The sequence below is a fragment of the Alexandromys fortis genome, unplaced genomic scaffold, assembly GCF_014885135.2.
Source record: "Alexandromys fortis isolate MF-2015 unplaced genomic scaffold, M_Fortis_MF-2015_v1.1 scaffold_9, whole genome shotgun sequence".
Taxonomy (NCBI): domain Eukaryota; kingdom Metazoa; phylum Chordata; class Mammalia; order Rodentia; family Cricetidae; genus Alexandromys; species Alexandromys fortis.
In genome coordinates, this window is record NW_026067892.1 from 2262248 (window position 1) to 2281564 (window position 19317).

General features: G+C 50.8%; 1 protein-coding gene across 1 annotated transcript in view; it reads left to right on the plus strand.

Annotated features, from left to right (window-relative positions):
- The first annotated feature begins 9236 nt into the window (after window positions 1–9236).
- Window positions 9237–19317, plus strand: part of Pnpla1 (patatin like phospholipase domain containing 1) — a 37723-nt gene continuing 27642 nt past the window's right edge. Inside the window, 1 exon segment of the mRNA XM_050143600.1 lies at window positions 9237–9968. Within this exon segment, the coding sequence (XP_049999557.1) occupies window positions 9764–9968 (205 nt within the window). The 5' untranslated portion in view covers window positions 9237–9763.

Consider the following 19317-nt stretch of genomic DNA (forward strand, 5'->3'; position numbering starts at 1 on the left):
ATAATTATCTTAAAAGAAGCAACTTCTGCCTGAGAGGTAGAGGCAGGCAGAGCTACATGTTTGAGGCCAGCCTGGTCTACAAAGTGAGTTCCAGGGCAGCCAGGGCTACACAGAGAAACCGTGTCTCTGGGGACAGGAGTGGGGAGCAACTCCTGTATATGAGAGACTACAAGCACCCTGAACCAGCTCCTGGGATCCATTGCCCTCTTCTGGCCACCAAGGGTACTGCGCCCACGCAATGCCAACCTCCATACACGTACACATAATTAATAAAGCATATCTTTTAAATAGCGTGTAGGAGACAGTGCCCAAGTTCCAAGCACCTACAAATAACTGTTTTCTCTACGTTAGTGTTATTAAAATCTTCCCCAAATTTAAAAAGTTACTAATTCTTTACATTTTAACTGCTGAGCCATCCCTCCAGCCCCATCTTCATTTATTTGTGTGTGGAGATCAGAGGATATCCAGTGGGATCTGTTTTCTCCTTCCGCCATGCGGGTCCCTGGGCCAACTCATGTCAGGCCCTTCCCGTGCCCTCACCCACTGAGCCGTGGACAGCCCACATCAGGTATTTCACCTTGTTGTACTGGGTGGCTGTCCCCTATCCTGCAAGGCTGGCTGCAGTGTGGCCTCAACCTCTGTTATGAAAGGTACTAAGCCAGACTTTTCCTATTGCTGTCTTGTTAAAATATTAGTGGTCTCTAATATATTCCCTTCAGCAGCTGGGCTGTGGGGTCCCTTTCCACAGACGGGTTTGTTCTTTTCTTTCTATTTCATGTGTGTTGGTGTTTTTGCCTGCATGTATGTATAAGGGTGTCAGGCTTGGAGTTACAGACAGTTGTGAACCCAGGTCCTCTGGCCGAGGAGCCAGTGCTCTAACCTCTGAGCCATCCCTCCTGCCCCCTGCTCCTCGCTTTCATAGGGCTGTGATAGAATAGTCTTGACAGAAGCAGCGTGAGGGAGAAGCGGCTTACTTGGACTCACAGTTCCAGCTGATACAGTCCACCGTGGACGCGGCAGCAGGAGGGAGGAAACGTCTGATCATGTTGCATCCACTCTTAGTGTTAGGAATATTTCCTAACGGAGCCACTCCACTCCGCCAATGCAAAATAATCCCAACCAAGCCAAATCAGACCAAATTAAAAGATATCCAGGTTTAATTAGACACCTGCCCTCCAGGGTAGCCCTGAGGAGAACGCAAAGCCACCAATGCCACCACGGAGAGGAAAAGGAAAAGCCACGTGTTTGTTTTCTGGGGAGCAGTTTAAATAGCCAGTGGGAGTGGTCTTGACCTTTCCTGGGGAGGGATCAAGGTTTGGCAGGCTACCTTGACCCTTCTCGAGGAGGGGGTCAAGATTCAAGGGGCACAGAGGAGAAGCCTCCAAAGATGAAGGCCAAGGCTGGGATTACACTTGGGCGGCAGAGTGGTGACCCGGAAATGATCTCAGCCTGTACTGCTTTCCTCCAGTGAGACTCTGCCTCCTACAGGTTCCATTGTATAGATGCTCTGTGGATGGTTCAGGGGAAGGTTTTATTGTTGTGAGTATGAGGGAGAACACAGCCAGAGGCATCTGGAAGAGCCCAGAGCACAGAGAAGTCAGACCGCACACTGAACTTGGCCTTGGGAGAAGCAGAGCAGAGAGAGAGAGAGAGAGAGAGAGAGAGGAAAAAGGGAGTCAGAGAACACAGCCAAACTAGGGTTATAAGGAGAATGAATAGTCAGGGCGGTTTAGGGTAGCGGAGGGGTGAGGAGGCTAGGATGCCAGCATGGACTCTGGTATGCTAATAGACATCACAGACAGCCGTTTGGAATTTGGAGAAATGGAGTTTCCTTTGGACCTGACATCTGTAATCTTCCCTAACATACCACGAGCCAAAGAACAAGTGTTTAAACATGTAAGCTGTTAGGGAACATTTCATATTCAAACTACAACATGGGCCATTGACCAGATTCCAGCCCTTGTGCAAATATCCAGGAACGAGTCAACAAATGGCCACAGAATCCTTCGGTCATCCGGAAAGTTCCCGTCTCTGCTTTTGGGTAGAAATGCCAGTGTCAAGGATGAGAAGTCACTCTAACATGGACAGGTCTCTTCTGAGGCCATCTGGAAAGCCATGGGGTCAAAGTGGCGACAGATACATCCCTAAGCCTTGAACAGCATTGTTTCAGATACAGCTTTACAAGGAGTAGCTAAGATACAGCAGATGCAGCTTGAGTCCCCGTGAATCTTTACTAGTGGGTCCAACCACGAAACCTCCACCCAGGTCAAAATACAGGACGTTTCCCTTGCCTTCTGAGCCCCGCTCTGCTTCCCAGCAACTGCCTTTTGCTGAATTTCATGTACGTGGAGTCGCGTGCCATGTTTGGCTTCTCCCATTCAGCTTTGTGTTTCTGATCCCATCCTATGGCTCATGTAGCCATTTGCTCTGTCACTGCGTAGCGGATTTCATCATAGGAGCACAATTTGCCCACTCTGCGGATGGATGAGCTGTTTCCAGTTTGGGCATTGGAAAGAACTCTACTAGGAACGCTTTGTAGACCAGGCTGACCTCAGACTCTCTGAGACCCGCCTGCCTCTGCCTCTGCCTTACAGCGCTGGGATTAAAGGTGTGTGTCACCACGCAGATATTACTAAAGGCAGAGCTTTTCTCTGTGGCCCTGGCTGCCTGAGACCTCCGGTCTCTGCCTCCCAGATGCTAAGATTAGAGCGCGCTGCCACAACCGGCATCACCATGTTATTTGATGGGCACAAATGGTCATTGTTCCTTTGACAGGAGTGACCTGCTCCATCACGAGGTAGATGAAGTTTGGCTTCAATAGATTCTGCCATCATTTCTTGGATCGTTCAGTGTGTTGCTTCCGATGTGTGAGTCCACAGCAGCCCGAGGCCTGTCGCTGTCCACCATGCTGACCTGCTTGCTGGCTGCTTCCACAAAGCTCACATCTGCAGGAAGGACGGTTGTCACCTGGGAACCCTGACCAGGGAAGGGAGAGGAAGGAGAAGTGGGGGAGGAAGAGCTACCCTGGAGGTGGGTTCCTGCAGGTTCCGTCTAGAGGCCCGGGATGTGCGCACCTGGCCACAATGTCACTCAGATCCCCACACCAGTTTTCTGTAAAATAGGTCACATTCGTAGTCCCAGAGTAGCGCGTACCCCTTATCTGCGTCTCATCTGGGTCTCTGGGCTGGAGGCCACCAGCCTTCAGCACTTCTGTCCTCAGGCCTCCTGGGGACAGGGATCTGCCTGTCTCTGTCTCTCAAATGCTGGGATTAAAGACGTCCCCAGGCAAGGCAACTCTTTTTTTAAAACTTATTTTTATTTTATTATTTTATGTTCATTGGTGTGAGGGTCAGATGCCCTGGAACTGGAGTCACAGGCAGTTGTGAGCTGCCATGTGGGTGCCGGGAATTGAACTCAGGACCTCTGGAAGAACACAAGGCAACTCTTATAAGTATGTATTTAATCGGGGCTTGCTTACAGTTTCAGAGAATTAGTCCATGATCAAGGCAGGAAGCAGACATGCTGTCTGTAGGCAGCAGGTGGAGGGAGAGCTAGTGGGCCTGACGTGGGCTTTCTAAAGCTCAGAGCCCACGCCCAGTGACACAGCCCCTCCAACAAAGCCACAATTCTTGATTCTCCCTGAACAGTTCAACTAGCTGGTGACTAAGCACTCAACTATTTGAGCCTCTGGGAGGGGGGTGTTCTTTGAGCCACCATGGCCCACTTCATACTTAGTAGCGAATCAGAAGACAGCCTTAGAGTTGGCCTCTCTTTCCACATGTGGGTCCCAGGATTGAACTCGGATCCCAGGTTTGTAGGCTAGTGCCTTACTTTTACCCCTGAGCTGTCTTAGTGAACTTTTTTGTTTGTTTGTTTTTTTGTGATAGTGTTTCTCTGTAGCTGGCCTCGAACTCACAGAGATTCTGTCTGCCTCTGCCTCCCGAGTGCTGGGATTTAAGGCGTGTGCCACCACTGCCTAACTGTGAATGTAATTTTTAAATTGTGCATGTGTGGTGTTTTTGCAGGCATCTGAGTGCCACGACGTGACCGTGGAGATCGGAGGATGGATGACTTTGGGAGGTCAGTTCATTCTGACCCTTACGTGGGTCCCAGGGAAGCTTGGGTAACCCTCCGCCAGACCATACTTCCACAGCGCAAGGACAATAACCCTGTCAGAGCAGCTTTCTTCCTATTTATTTTTATTTCTTGCCGTGCTGGGGTGAACCCAGGATCTTGTATAAGCCGGGCATGTACTCTGTCACTGAGCCACTACGTTCTGTCCCTAACTTCCCTTTCAGTTGAACAGGGCAGGTTCTGAAGGAACACCCAAGCATTGAAAGGGGACTAGAAAAGAGCCCACCCGCAGTTGGCTGGCCTTGGTCCACAGAGGCGTGTCGCACACACCTGTGGTGAGGAAGGCACAGAGGACTCTGGAGTGACTTCAAAGTGCTAGGGCGGATGTTATCAGAGATGAGGGTCAGGGAGACAGACTCTGAGTGGAAGCTTTGTGCGGAAGCCAAGTTCTGGAAACAAGATTGCGGACCCTGCTGGGACTCGGACTAAGGTGTGGTCCCAGAGGGGAGAGCACTCGGGCTGTCCTGGGTTGGCTACACTTGGGCCTCTGCCCAGACCCCTTGAATGTGAGGGGCGCAGGAAAGAAACCATTGGAACTCTCTGGTTAAGGGGAAAGTTTTTATTGGAGATAAGAGAGAGAGAACAGCCAGAGGCATCTGCAGTGGCCGCCTCTCGGACTGGTCGGAGAGAGAGAAAGGGTGGGGAGAGCAGACAGGCAGTTCCTGGGGCTGTGGGAGCAAAGGCAGCAAAAGTGGCGCCTGCCGGTTATGCTGCGGCAGGAGGGGGTAGGTTAGCTGCAATGGCGTGGCAGGTAGTGTGGGACTCTGACCCGTTGGAGGCTTGAGTTGAGAACTAGAAACTTCTCCGGAGACTGGGGGCTGTAGGAGCAGCTTTTCCTGACAAACAAGAGCCACTTTGCATGGTTTCTAAGCAAAGCAGAGTGTTTACCAGGTAACTCAACTTTGGACCAAGTCAGTGGGCCTGTCCTTTTGGAGGACCCTTGGACCTGACACCTCTGTGGTGTGCGGTTGGCTGTGGGTCCTCCCTCTCCTGGGACTGAGATCTGGCTCCACCCCTCAACCCTTCACAACTTCAGCTGTTCCCCTTCACAACCACGTCTCCTCTGTCTTCCCTCCTTAGCTTGCAGGGCTTTAAATTTGCGATCGTGTGGTTCAGAACTCCGAGTCCAGGAAAGTCCTTTTGTTCTCCGGTTTTTACCCCGCATCTCGCTTCAGGAGCATCGGAATTACAGGTGCGTGCCGCTGCACCTGGCCCTTTGTAGCTTCTGGGATTGGAACCTCGGGGCCTCGCACCAGCAGCATGCACAATTTACTCACTCAACCTTCTGCCAGTCCCACACCTGAACCTCATCTCCGCATTGGTCCAGGCTGGACTCAAATTTGCCTCATAGCCAAGGCTGTCTTTGAACTCCTGATCCTCCTGCCTCCGCCCCCCACATTCTGGGTTTGCAGGCCTGCACCACCAGGTCCAGCTACAGTTGCTTTCTATTGTGCCCACAGTAATGGCCTTGGGTCAGTGCCGTGGTGTCTTTCTGTGACACGGTGTTCACTCCTGTGTCCCACTCTAGGGAGGCATCACGATTGCGTCCTTGCTGTAACTGAGGGCATCTGGTGTAGGACCGGGCGCTGTGAGTGCTGTAATTGTTTCTCTAGGGCATCTGTGGTGTCTGGGTCAGGATTTCCCTAGGGCGCAGGCAGCTCAAACACACACATAAAGAGGGAAGATTGGGCGGCAGGGGTGGTGCATGCCTTTAATCCTAGCATTCGGGAGATAGAGGAAGCCGGATCTCTGAGAGTTCGAGGCCAGCCTGGTCTACTAGAGCAAGTTCCAGGACAGGCTCCAGAGCTACAGAGAAAGCCTGTCTTGAAAACCAAACAAGCAAAAAAAGAGAAGTCTGGAGATTGTGTTACCTTTTATTAATGTCAAAATCCGTGCACAACGATTACAAGACAGAGTGAGAAATTCGAGACTCATCACCAGCTGCTTGGCTCTTCCCGCTCGGGGACCAGCTCTCCGCACTGCTGATGCAACACCCTCCTTCCCAAAAAGGCCAGGCGGAAGCTCCTACACCGTCCAAGAGACCGTGTAACTCGTCGCCCAGGTTTGTTTCAGGTCACGCACCCTCAGAGAAGACCACACCCATTAGGCCAAGCTGCCCCAGTACAAGGCTATCGGACCGAATTCACAGCACAAACATGCACTTATTTTTTTCATTTGAGACAGAATCTGACTGTGTAGCATTGCCTGGCCTGGAACTCACTATGTAGACCAGCCTGGCCTCAAACTCCTTGAGATCCGCCTGCTTCTGCCTCCTGAGTGCTGGGATTAAAGGTGTGCAACCACCTTTTAAAATTTTTTTTTTCTGGAGTGTTTTTCTGTGCAGCCCTGGCTGTCCTGGAACTTGTTCTATAGTAAACCAAAGTGTCCTCAAACTCAGAGATCTAGGTATGCCCATCTGGCTAAAAATATTTTATTTGAAATTCTTTTTATTTTATGAGTAGTTTTGCCTGCATGTAAGCCTTGTGATCCATGTGCATGCAGTACCCCTGTAGGCCAGAAGAGGGCACCAGATCCCTTGAAACTGGAGTTACAGATGGTTTAAGACCCCATGTTGGTGCTGAAATTCAAATCCAGTTCCTCTGCAAGGAAAGCCAGTGGTTTTCAACCCCCAGATATTAAATTAAATAAATAAAATCTTCCTCCATCCAGTTTCCTCAGCTGCGTCCCAGTTTCTTGGTCTGCCAAAGGCACCCTACCTCTCCCTACCCTCAAGCTGAAAAACACGCGTTATCTGCCTGTGAATCACATCGCTCATCCAACCAGTCCCACGTCTGGGACTCTGTGGCAACAGCTTTGCTGACAAGTCGTCACTCGGCCTGGCCACCCTGTTCTCTTGGATCATCAACCCTGACCTCACCTGCCTTCCGAGACTCGCCAGCTGAGGTGCACGGTCAAGCCCGGCTTAGTGCTCACGGAGGTCACGTGCTTCCCGGGCTTCACGGAGGTCACAGGCTGCACGGGCTTCACGGAGGTCACGTGTTTCCCTTCTGACCTTGCCTTTCTCCTAGGCGGACTCCAGGCTTCGTCTGCTCCAGAAGTCATGGACTTTATTGCCTTCTGATAATGATCAGGCACACCACCTGCCAGGCACTCAGCCATTATCTGTCGTCTTTACAACACCCCTGTCCAGCTCGGGGACTACTGCCTGCTTTGCCAACGGGGAGAACAGCAAAGACATTGTGTGGGCCACACGGCATGTAAATAGCAGAGCTGAGGAGTCACCTTCCTTTTGTACCTCTGAACCCATTAGGCCTCCCCTCCCAAGAAAGCCAGAGCTGTCCCCCCCCCCCCCACCGCCGCCCTGCGTCCTCCCGGTCTCCCCACATCATCCCCAGCTTCTCTGATGTTCCAGCTCACAGGGCTCCCCTTCCTTAACTCCTCTGGAAGTGATCAAGCCTTACGCAATTTAGTAGTTAATTACAGAGTCTCTTGGATGGGTCTCTGCATATTTCACAGGTGCCTGGCAGACTCCCAGGAAACCTGTTAGGATCTGGTTTCGGGAAGCTGCAGAAGGGGGGGGGAGGGGCACTTCTTGTTTCCATTGCCAAAAGTCATTGGCCCCTGCTTCTTAGCGTGTTCGCATGTTTGCACACTCGCACAAGTGAGTGCATGCGCACGCGCACACACGCTCCTAATCAAAAGCTGCCCTCCAAATTTGGCAATTAGCTGTCTGAAGCTATCTACATAAGATGGAACATTGGGGCACCCCCTCATTAGGGGGTGCTCGACATGGCTCTTACTGTGTAATTCCAGTTTGGATCAGAGCTGATGGGAGCTCCCGGGACCCGGAGAGACATTGATGTTACCAACTACAGAGTCTGGGGTTGATTGGGACTTGGAGGGGGACAACTTGATGTCTCAGTTCTAATTCTGGTCCTGCTGCCATGTGGTGATGGCTGTGATGGTGGAGGAGGAAGCGGAGGAGGAGAATGAGGAGGGGGAGAATGAGGAAGGGAGAGGAGGAGAGGGGACATTTTTGCTGCCTTAGTGATCATCAGTAACATTTTGGGCTGGGAAGAGAATTCCTCCTCCCCGGGAGTCATGCTGGGCAACCCTAGAACTGACCATGGTCCCCTAAGGCCCTGTCCCTTACCGAAACATCTTCCCACCCTGACCCTGATGTCCCCACATGGGACCCCATGGCCGCTCCTCCCACCCACAACCTGTTATCCATGTGATCATCTTGGCATGACCTAGCTTTCTGCTCCCTGCCTTCCTAGACTCTTAAGAGACAGCGTATAGGCTGGAGAGATGACTCAGTGCTTGGCACTCTCCCAGAGGACCCGGGTTCAGTTCCAGCACCTACACCAGGCAGCTCACGACTGCCTGTGACTCCAGCTCCAGAGCATACAATGTCCTCTTCTGGCCTCTGCAGGCAAAATAACATGGAGAGCCAGCACTGGGCTTGGAAGCCGGTGAGAGGTCCCTTGGTCAGGCCAGAGGAAAGGAGATGGCGGGATGGGTGGGTCAAAGGTTGGAAACAGCGTTGCCAGTATTTTGTCAACTTGACAGTTGCTGTGAAGAGGGAGCCTCCTCTGAGGATTTGCCTCCATCAGATTGGGCTGTGTGCAAGACCTGGGGCGGGGTGGGGGCTGGGGTGGGGGCGGCACTTTCTTGATGAATGATTGATCCGGGTCCACGGAGGAGAGTCCCGCCGTGGGCAGCTGGTCCTGGGTTGTATTAGGAAGCGAGCCAGTAAGCAGCGTTCCTTCACCCCTCCATTCCAGTTCTTACCCTGACCTTCCTTCCTGATGGACCCTAAACTGTGAGCTGAAACAACCCCTCCCCCGGGTTGCTTTTGGTCATGGCGCTATCACAGCAATAGAAAGCAAACGAGGGCATCCCCCCCTGCACTCTCCCTCCCCCGCGCTCCCCCCCGCTCCCCCCCCCTCTTCCCCCCCCCCGCCCCCCCCAGTCCTACTTCTCCAGTACAGTTTCACCCAGAGCCAATCCTAACATGAGAATAAACAGAGAGGCGCTTATGTAAGAACATTTCCAGTCTGAGGAGGGGTGGGGGAGGGGCGCGGGTGGGAGTTACTCCTCCCCTTGGAAAGCCAGAGCCACCCAGCAGTTCACCCTGGGGCTTAAGTGGGGGGGACACAGGAGCCCTGCGGGGGTGGCTCGTAGCTCTGTCCCTGCAACAGCCTGTCAGGGAGGGAGGCACCGGGTGAGGCACTGGCAGAGATTTTGCAACTGGATGCTGAGGGCTGAGAGGCACCGCCTCTCCGCCTCTCTCTCCGCCTCTCAGGAGAAGGGATCAGGGAATGCCCCACTCCTAGGTGCACCTGGGATGGGTGGAGAGAGCGCGAGGAACCTGTGCCCGACGTTGAGTCTAGTTAGGTCATGGAGACAGCATGGGGTCTGTAGGACCAAGACCTTGCCCATGACTCTGAGGGCAGTCTGCCTTTCATCCAGGCCCTGGGGTCCCTTATCAGTCTTTTGGGGTGCCTCTTAGCAAAGCTAAACAGGCCCAGGCAGTGGCTGGGAGAACCACCCATGGGTGCCTGGCTGGGCCAGTAGAGTCGCCACATTCCAGGCTCTTGGCTGGCGGAGAAGGAGACAGACGGGTGCGGGTTCCGCCTCCACTGGGAGGTCAGAGGCCCCGAAGATGGACGAACAGGTGTTCAAGGGGGACCCAGACACCCCTCATTCCATCTCCTTCTCGGGAAGCGGGTTCCTTTCCTACTACCAGGCAGGGGCTGTGGACGCTCTGCGAGACCTGGCCCCGAGGATGCTGGACACAGCCCATCGTTTTGCTGGGACATCAGCCGGCGCAGTGATCGCTGCCCTGGTCATCTGTGGGATTGAAATGGGTAAGACCTTTATTCTGGGGTCTCTGGGGCCATGGCGGGGGGCTGCTAAAGGGACTCCTCTGAGCAGGACCTTGTGACTTTGGAAGTGCTTTGGGAACAGAGCCAGGTCTGGCAGGTAGGGCACGAGATGCTCAGGAAATGGTGGTCAGTCTTGAGGTGTGCCAGAGTACCCATAGGTGAGCAGAGGTCTTCCACACCACCCTGAGCTGGGAGCTGCTCTGTGTCCCAAGCCAGAAGGAAAGAAGCATAGCCTCCTACCCCGACACACACACACACAGGCACGCGTGCACGTGCAGACGTACACACTTGTACACACTCACACGCACATACACACAATCACACACACACACTTGCACACACACTCACATACTCCTCCTCCCTCAGGCCTGTCATGAGTGAGGCTGGGTTAGGCTTCCTTCTATAAACACCTAGGGAGGGGAAATGCTTCTCACTTTCTAGCGTGGAAGGGATTCCCACTGGAAAGACATAAGTCTGAGATTTGAGGTGGCAGGAGAAGCCAGGGACGGAAGTGGGCACAGTGTAGGAGCTTCGCCTCCGCCCTGGTGGGTCAGGAGTCTCAGTGCTGACCCTGGGCTATGAGCAACAGGCTCCTGGTCCATCAGTGTAGAGCACAGGCCTGACCACCCCTACCTGCTCAGTGCTAGGCCGGGATGCATGCCTTTGTGGAACTGAAGTTCTAGAACGTTTTAGAAAGAAAGACAGATAAACTTAAATAGGGATGTCTCTCCTGTCATGAGGGGAAGGGGCAGGGGCCTGTGAAGAAACTGAAGTTGGCTGGGATGAAGGGAGAAAGGCGGACTGTGTTCGAAAGATGTTCAGGGAAGGCCATGCTGAGGAGGTGGCCTCCAAGAGGAGGTCGCATAAAGAAGGGGACGCACGGAGAAAGAAACTTCCTGGAGCCCTGGGTGATGGACCTGAGGGAGGTCGGAGGTGGAGGCAGGTGACCCAGCTCCTACCTGGTGCCGACACCTGTGGGGTTCTGAGAGTGGGCCCACAGACTGAGTCCTAGCCTTGGCAGTCCCTTCCATGGGAACAGAGGCCCGTTGCTGAGCTGGCTGTGCCTCGGTTTCCTCCATCAGGGCAATCCCACGATGCCCTGACCCGGGGTGTTCAAAGCAGGAGCTGTACTGACGGGCATGAACTGTTTGGTGATCGGAGCCCAGAAGTTCTGCACATGGCCAACCATCTAGTTTGGGTTTTTTTTTTTTTTAAATATTTATTTGTTTATTATGTATACAATATTCTGTCTGTGTGTATACCTGAAGGCCAGAAGAGGGCGCCAGACCTCTTTATAGATGGTTGTGAGCCACCATGTGGTTGCTGGGAATTGAACTCAGGACCTTTGGAAGAGCAGGCAATGCTCTTAACCACTGAGCCATCTCTCCAGCTCGTAGTTTGGGGGTTTTAAGGATCCCCAACGGCTAGGCAGCTTGGGTTGGAGGTAGAAGATGAGTGCGCTGTGTGGATGGGGATGGATAGGAGGTTGGGTTGAGAATGTGCTAGAAGGTAGAGCTGACGAGACCAGCTGAGTGTCCGCTGTTAGTTCTCTCTGAGGAGGAGGCCACACCCAGTGCCCCGCTGCCTGGACCTCTGCACTGGGGGTGGGGCTCCCAGAGCATGGCCATAGAGGGCTCACTAAGTACCACGAATGTGCAAGGTACCTCTGTCTTTTTAATAGTCTGCAAGAGACAATGGGAAAAGAGAGTTAAAATTCCTACCCATGCTACAGCCCCTAGTCTCCTCTTCCTCCCCCGGCTGGGGCAGCGAGGAGCAAAGATTTTCGGGAATCTTTCTTAGGCTCAGGGTCCTCAGTGGGTAAGCTCTCAATGTCTTTCTGTCTAGTGGAAAGGACGTCAGGCCTTCAGAAGGGGCCTGGGGAAAGAGTTAGCCCCATTTGGGGTTGCAGACTCCCCACCCTGGAGGCAGTGCTCCCTCGGAGGGGAGGCCCTGGCCTTGAACTCTCCACGTAGCTGATCCTCCTGCCTTCTTCTTCCAGGGGTTACAGCTGTGCATTTCTGTAGACAGAACTTTCTGTCCTACCCAGTCCCATAGCCACCCAGTACCAAATAAACACACAGAGGCTTGTATTAATTATAAACTGTTTGGCCTATTAGCTCAGGGTTATTATTAACTAGCTCTTACAACTTAAGTTAACCCATAATTCTTGTCTATGTTTAGCCACGTGTCTTGGTACCTTTTCTCAGTGAGGCATTCTCATCTTGCTTCTTCTGCATTTGACTGGTAACTGACCCTCTGCCTTTCCTTTTCCCAGAATTCTCTTAGTCTGACCGCCCCTCCTATACTTCCTGCCTGGCTACTGGCCAATCAGCATTTTATTAAACCAATACGAGTGACAAGTCTTTATAGTGTACAAGAACATTATCCCACACCATTTCTCCTTTTTTCTTTTCAAAACAAGAACCCTGAATCTAATCTCCTTTGTTTAGCTTTTTTCCTGGCCATTATCCATAACAACTTGTAACCAATACTCTAAACAAAAACAAACATTCATAATACATTTTTTTAAATGTGGGCATAGTTTTCTAGGCTACTTCCTGTTGATTGGCAGTGCTGGTAATTTTTGGGAACCCAAAGAAAATTTAGGATTATGGTCAAGTCCTGACTGGAGTATCTGTGAGACTAGATTATCTCAGCCAGCAGCCTTGAAGCTGTTCTGGATGCAGAACTCAGAGGAAACTGCAGCAGAGGTGCTCTGAGACATTGGCTCATCTGGACCATTCTTTCCCACTGGAGATTTCTCAGGCGGTCTTCCTCAATCAAACCTTATTTTTCTTAACCCAGAATGAGTCCACAGCCTCTCATTTCCTTTGGAAATAAAAGCAAAACCTCTTCTCCAAAGCAACATCTCTTTTGACTTAAATTTTGAAGTCAAGACATTTTAAAAATGTATATAGGTTGGATTAATCCAGCAGTATTTATAATCAAATGTCCTTTTAGCAGCTGTTGCTCCTTCCTCAGCAGTAGAACAATACAAAGACACACAATAATATACAGTATCCAGACTCTCTGTGTATTTTCCATCTTTATGTGCCTTTAAAAAAAACTATTTCTCTTATTTTTATTTTTAATTTTTTTATGATTTATTTATCTTTTTATTTTATGTTCACTGGTATGAAAGTGTCAGATCCCCTGGAACTGGATTTTCAGACAGTTGTGATCTGCCATGTGGGTGCTGGGAATTGAACCTGGGTCCTCTGGAAGAGCAGTCAGTGCTCTTAACCGCTGAGCCATTTCTCCAGCCCCATAATTTTTTTTTTTTTTTTTTTTTTTGAGACAGGATTTTTCTGTGTATCTTTGGCTGTCCTGGATCTCACTCTGTAAATCAGGCTGGCCTCAAACTCACAGAGATCCACCTGCCTCTGCCTCCCAAGTGCTGGGATTAACGACATGCACCATCATGCCCAGCTACTCTATTTCTTTTTTTTATGAATTTTTTATTCTTTTTTCTTTTCTCCCCCAAGCCTATGTATATTTATAAACACACTATAAGCTGTTTAGAGGTTTTTGGGGTTGTTTTTGTTTTCCTGAATCTGTCTTTACTGTATATCTCTATCTTTTTTGGATCACATGAGTCTTTAATCTGCTAAGTGGCATGGCTAGGATTAAAGCTGCAACTTTGGCAGCTGACTTCATCCCATTCCTTAGCTCTTTGAGAGTCTAGCTTCATGGTGGAGATACTGACAGGAGCCTCATTTATTGCCACAACTCTGTGGAGTTTCTGGGTTTACGCCACCACCAAGAAGCCTGATACCAGCTGCTCATAAACACCATTTAAGTGTTTGGTGGCAGAGCCTCTTAAAAGAGCTGCAAGGTTTTTGCCACTAATGCTGAGTAAGAAAGCCTCTCTTAAAGGAGCTGATTCCTCTGCTTGCCTCTAGCAAACAGAGCCTACCAGATAAAGGATGGTTATCAAGAAGCTGCACTTGACTCGTTCTTGTCTGTGTAGAATCCTGTTTTAAAAAGCTTTTTCAAGCTTTATGTGGAGATTCTTGCCAAACATTTGGGCACCATTTGTAGATGGAAGTTTCCATCCCACCTGGTTTCATAGCCATTCAGTTCCAAATCAATACACAGAGGCTTGTGTTAATTATAAATTGTTTGGCCTATTAGCTCAGGCTTATTATTAGCTAGCTCTTATCATTTAAATTAACCCATAATTCTTGTCTATGTTTAGCCACGTGTCTTGATACCTTTTCTCAGTGAGGTATTCTCATCTTGCTTCATCTGCATCTGGCAGGTAACTCTGCCATTCCTCTTCCCAGAATTCTCTTATTCTGGCTGCCCCGCCTATACTTCCTGCCTGGCTACTGGCCAATCAGCGTTTTATTAAACTAATATGAGTGACAGATCTTTACAGAGCGCAAGAACATTATCCCACAGCATACCATGACCATTTTTGTGGTGCTGGGAATTGAACCTAAGGCTTTGCATATGCTAGGCAAGCACTCTACCCAGTGAGCCACATCCCCAGTTTTGGTTCCTGCTAAAGTTCTTAAATATATACCATCCCAGTGAGTTTATGGCAATACTTGAGAATCAGCTCAGTTTATTCCGTCAGGGAAATAAGAAGCCTGCTTAGCCCACCTGAGGCTATCACAGAATTTGGGGAATGGAAGGATGTCGTGAAAAAGCCTCTGTGGGGGACCAAGGCCTAGACCCAGCATGGCTCATGAGTAGGGCAGGATGGAAGCAGGGGTGTGGACATCCAGCTCAGTCATTTTACTGCCCCATGAAGTCCTGACAAGTGGCATGTCCTTTGTATCAGACCCCATTCGGAGTTTGTAGCTATCAACTCATCCAGGCCTCACCATACCTTCGGAGGTAAAAACTATTATTATCTCCCATGACACAGAGGAGGAAACTGAGTCACAGGACACTTAGACCACTTACCTGAGGTAATACAGTGTGCTCGGGAAGGCACAACTTGAACCTACTTTGGCCAGAGTGGACACTTTAATGCTTTTTAAACCATGGCGCTGCTGTGTGGAGTGGACTCCCATGGGACACTGCTCCCATAGGCACTATCTCTGTGACTGCAGGGTTAGTGATGGGGGACGGAGGACTTTTACAGAGAGTGGACTTCCGTGGGACGCTGCTCCCATGGGCGCTGTCTTTGTGGCTGCAGGGTTAGCAATGGGGGAAGGGGAGCTTTTACAGACAGTGGACTCCCATGGGATGCTGCTCCTATGGGCGCTATCTCTGTGGATGAAGGGTTAGCAATGGGGGAAGGGAGCTTTTACTCAGACCTGATGTAGTGAGAGGATATATTGGGAAATTTAACTTGGGCCTGCGCATAGTGGTGCACAGCTTTAATCCTAGCAGAGGCAGGCAGATCTCTGAGTTCCAGGACAGACAGGGTTATATAGAGAGACTGTGTCTCAAAAACAAAACAAACAAAACAAAACCAACAAACAAAAACAAGGAAAATTTTGTAAAAAAATATTTTTATTTTTTTAAGGTTTATTTATTATATATACAGTGTTCTGCCTGCATGTATGCCTGCAGGCCAGAAGAGAGCACAAGATCTCATTATAGATGGTTGTGAGCCACCATGTGGTTGCTGGGAATTGAACTCATGACCTTTGGAAGAGCAGGCAGTGCTCTAAACCTCTGAGCCATCTCTCCAGTCTCCCCTAAAAAATATTTTTAAAGGAAATATCTTGGGGGGGACATTTTATGTAGACAGAAGAACAAGCGATTAAGGTGCTGACCCATCATCGGAAGCTCAATGGTAAGTCTCCATGTACCATTAACATCGAACCGCAGCTATTGCTTTGTTGATGGCCGCCCTGAGTCCTGCGGTTGTAAACAGTGCTGTAGTGGGCGGGCCACTGTGTCTGGCATGCCCCTAATGCATGCAAGCCCTTCTTGACTCCGGGGAGCCTGCATGGGCTCTGCTATACTGTATTAGAGAGTTCACTGAAGTGACTGTACAGCTTAATCCCTAGAGACACAGGAGTGTGCGTCTGTGTGTGTGTGTGTCTGTGTGTGTCTGTGTGTTCGTCTGTGCAAGTGTGTGTCTGTGTGTTCGTCTGTGCAAGTGTGTGTCTGTGTGTGTGTGTGCGTCTGTGTGTGCGTCTGTGCGAGTGTGTGTGTCTGTGTGTGTGTGTCTGTGTGTGCGTCTGTGCGAGTGTGTGTGTCTGTGTGTGTGTCTGTGTGTGGGTCTGTGTGTGTGTGTCTGTGTGTGGGTCTGTCTGAGTGTCTGCTCCCACATGTGGATGCCAGAGGACAGTCTCAGGTATTATACTCAGAAACCTTGTCTGACTCTACTGAGTCGGTCTCTCAGGGGCCTGGAACTCACCAATTAGGCTAGCCGTCCTGGCCAGGGAGTCCCAGGAATCCTCCTGCCTCTGCCTATCCAGTGGCAGAATTTCAAGCATACGCATGCACACACACATGCGCCACCCTGCCCTGCATTTTCAAGACAACTTTAAAGGAATGATGTATTTATTTTTATTTTTATGTATATGGAAGTTTGGCCTTCATGTATGTCTGTACACCAGGTGCCTGTCTGGGGCCCAGAGAACCGCTTCCCTCCTCCTCCTCCCCCTCTTCTTCCTCCTCCCCCTCTTCTTCCTCCTCCTCCTTTTCTTCCTCCTCCTCCTCTTCCATCTCCTTCTCTCCCTTCCTCCTCCATTTTCTTCTAACCTTGCCTCAGCTATTCCCAGCTCCTTCCCTGCTGTGATTTTTATCTGAAATTATACCTTGCCGTGATAAATCAGCGCGTCTCTCTATCCACTACCCCTCTAATAAAGACACTGTGTGTCATTTATCGGGTTTAGCGATTTAAGAGTTTTGTTCTGCTTTGTTTTTGTCTTACTCTATAAATGAGGCTAGCCTGGAACTCATGGTGATTCTCCGGCCTCAGCCTACAGTACTAGATTTATTTCTAAGGCTCTTGTAGTTTTTACTGCCGGGAGGGGCCTTCCTTTCCCATGGCATTTCCTGGTGGCTCAGTACTGAAACAGGATGGCCTGAGGGTTTCCCCTGCTGCTCTTGCTCACCTGGATTTGACACACATCCTGAGTGGCTGTCAAGTGCGCTCATTATCTTGTATTTTATGTGATAACTCTATGTATTTAACTGGAGAGCTGTCGCTTTTGAAATGACTTTTGTTGCATTTATGTATTATGTGTTTATGTACACGCACGTGTGTTCGTGTGCAGGGGCACAGATGCTGTAGTGAGTGTGGAGTCAGACACTTTTCAGGAGTTGGTTCTTTCCTTCCGCCATGTATGTCCTATGACATGTCCTTGCACAGCCTGGGTCCTCGAACCCTGACTAGGGGCATCAAGGGAACGAAGACATGACAGACACGCACAGACGGAACAGGCTAGGATGGTGTGGGCTGCACTTTCTGATGGGGAAGCCACAGCACCTTGGACGCTGTGTGTTTGTTCTATACATGGAGGCAGGGTAATGCCTGCAGATGAACCAGGAGGCAAGTTATTACATACAGCCGGCCAAGGAGGCAGGTTTAGTTAATCATGGCAGGAGGAGTCTCTGCAGGGAGGCAGTGGGCAGGCTGGGGATAGCAGCGGGAAAGCCACGGTGGACATTTTCCACACACAGACTAGAGAAGGCTTTCCCAGTCCCGGGAATCAGGCTGAGGCACTGGGTCTTTGACCTGGCAGTGCCCTCATTTCTCAGCTTTATTCACTTAGGGTGTCCTCTGCTCCCCACAGTCCCGGGGATCAAACACGAGCCCTCAGGCTTGGCAGCGAGCACCTTGCCTGCTGGTCCATCCCACTGGCACCCTGTCTTTTTTTGTTTTTAAGCAAATTTTGAAGCTCAGTCTTATTTCTCAGAGCTGCTCCTCTTCAGGGCTTCTCTGACCAGAAACTGCTTCATGCTTCATCCCCGGGGAAGCAGAGGCTGCAGAGGGTCCACCTTCTGGTGGGGGTCTACCTCACCCTGTGTGAAGACAGCGCAAAAGCACTTAGCACCCTGCCTGGTTGTCGCAGAGATGACGTCACCATCCACGCCTCAAGTTTATTTGAGGAGAGGCAGTCTCCATGACAACCAGCGGGGTTCTAGAATGTCTGAGGGGGCCAAAAAGCGGGACACGTTTTTCACACCGCCAGATTTCCTGCGGTTTGAAAACAGTTACTCTATAGGGCATTTAAAATCCCACCACCCCTTTCTTCAGTGTGTGTGTGGATGGGTGAGGGTGCACCGTGACATAGCCGTGGAGGTCAGAGGGCAACTGTAGCAGCCTGTTCTCGCTTCTTCCCACCCATGCTGGTGCCAGGAATCAGACTCAGGTCTTCAGGCTCAGCACCAAGGGCCTATCTCCCCAACCCAAAAATAATTTCTTATGTTTTAAATAATTTATTTGTATTTTATATATATTGGTGTTTTACCTGCATGTATGTCTGTGTGAGGGTGTTGGATCCCCTAGAACAGGAGTTACAGACAGTTGTGAGCTGCCATGGGGGAGCTGGGAATTGAACCTGGGTCCTCTGGAAGAGCAGTCAGTGCTTTTAACCACTGAGCCATCTCTCCCGCCCCTCCCTCCAATAATTTCTTTTTCTTATCAAAGGATAAAGATTTAGTGGTCTAGAAACCCCACCCATTCAGCTGCTACTACAGAAAGAGCCTCCCCTCACTCAGAAAAAAGCCTTGATGGCAAGCCTTCTTTCGTACCGTCTGAGCTTCCTTCCCTGTCTTTCTTACCTTGTCTTGAGATAGGGTCTCACGTAGGCCAGGCTGGCCTCCATGTAGCCAAGGCTGACCTTGGCCTAATGTTCCCCTGTCTGCACCTCGCGTGTTCTGGGACCACAGTCTCACCACGCCTGGCTTTCCACCCTGTAGTTCTAACACCTGAGGAAGTGTGGCCTGGGTCCTCCAGTCAGGACTGCCCGAGGGAGCTGACCGTGCTTGCAGGGTGAGCAGGGCCAGCAGAGACAGGCGGGGCAGGATTTAAAGCCTCCAGCAAGGATGTGGGAGGACAGAGACAAAGTGGAGAAACCTGTGTGTCCAGAAGGTGGGGGCACAGGCCCCCGACGTCACAGCTTCAGAGAGGGGGATTTCAGCTCACAAGGGCTTTTCAGGTGGGAAAGGCCAAGCTGAGGAAAAGGAACAGTTGGCTTTGAAGGAGGCCCAAGCAGGGCGGCTGGCCAGCCAACCAATGGCCGCCTTGGTGTTCCCTGCATTACTGAGCATGCGGACTGTGGACTGACGTCATGGGTCAAAACACAGTAAGAAAGATTAGCTAGGTTGGAGAGGTGACTCAGCGGGTGAAGGCGCGTGCTGCCCAGACTGGTGACCCGAGTTACCTCCAGGACATGGTAGAAGAAGAGACCTG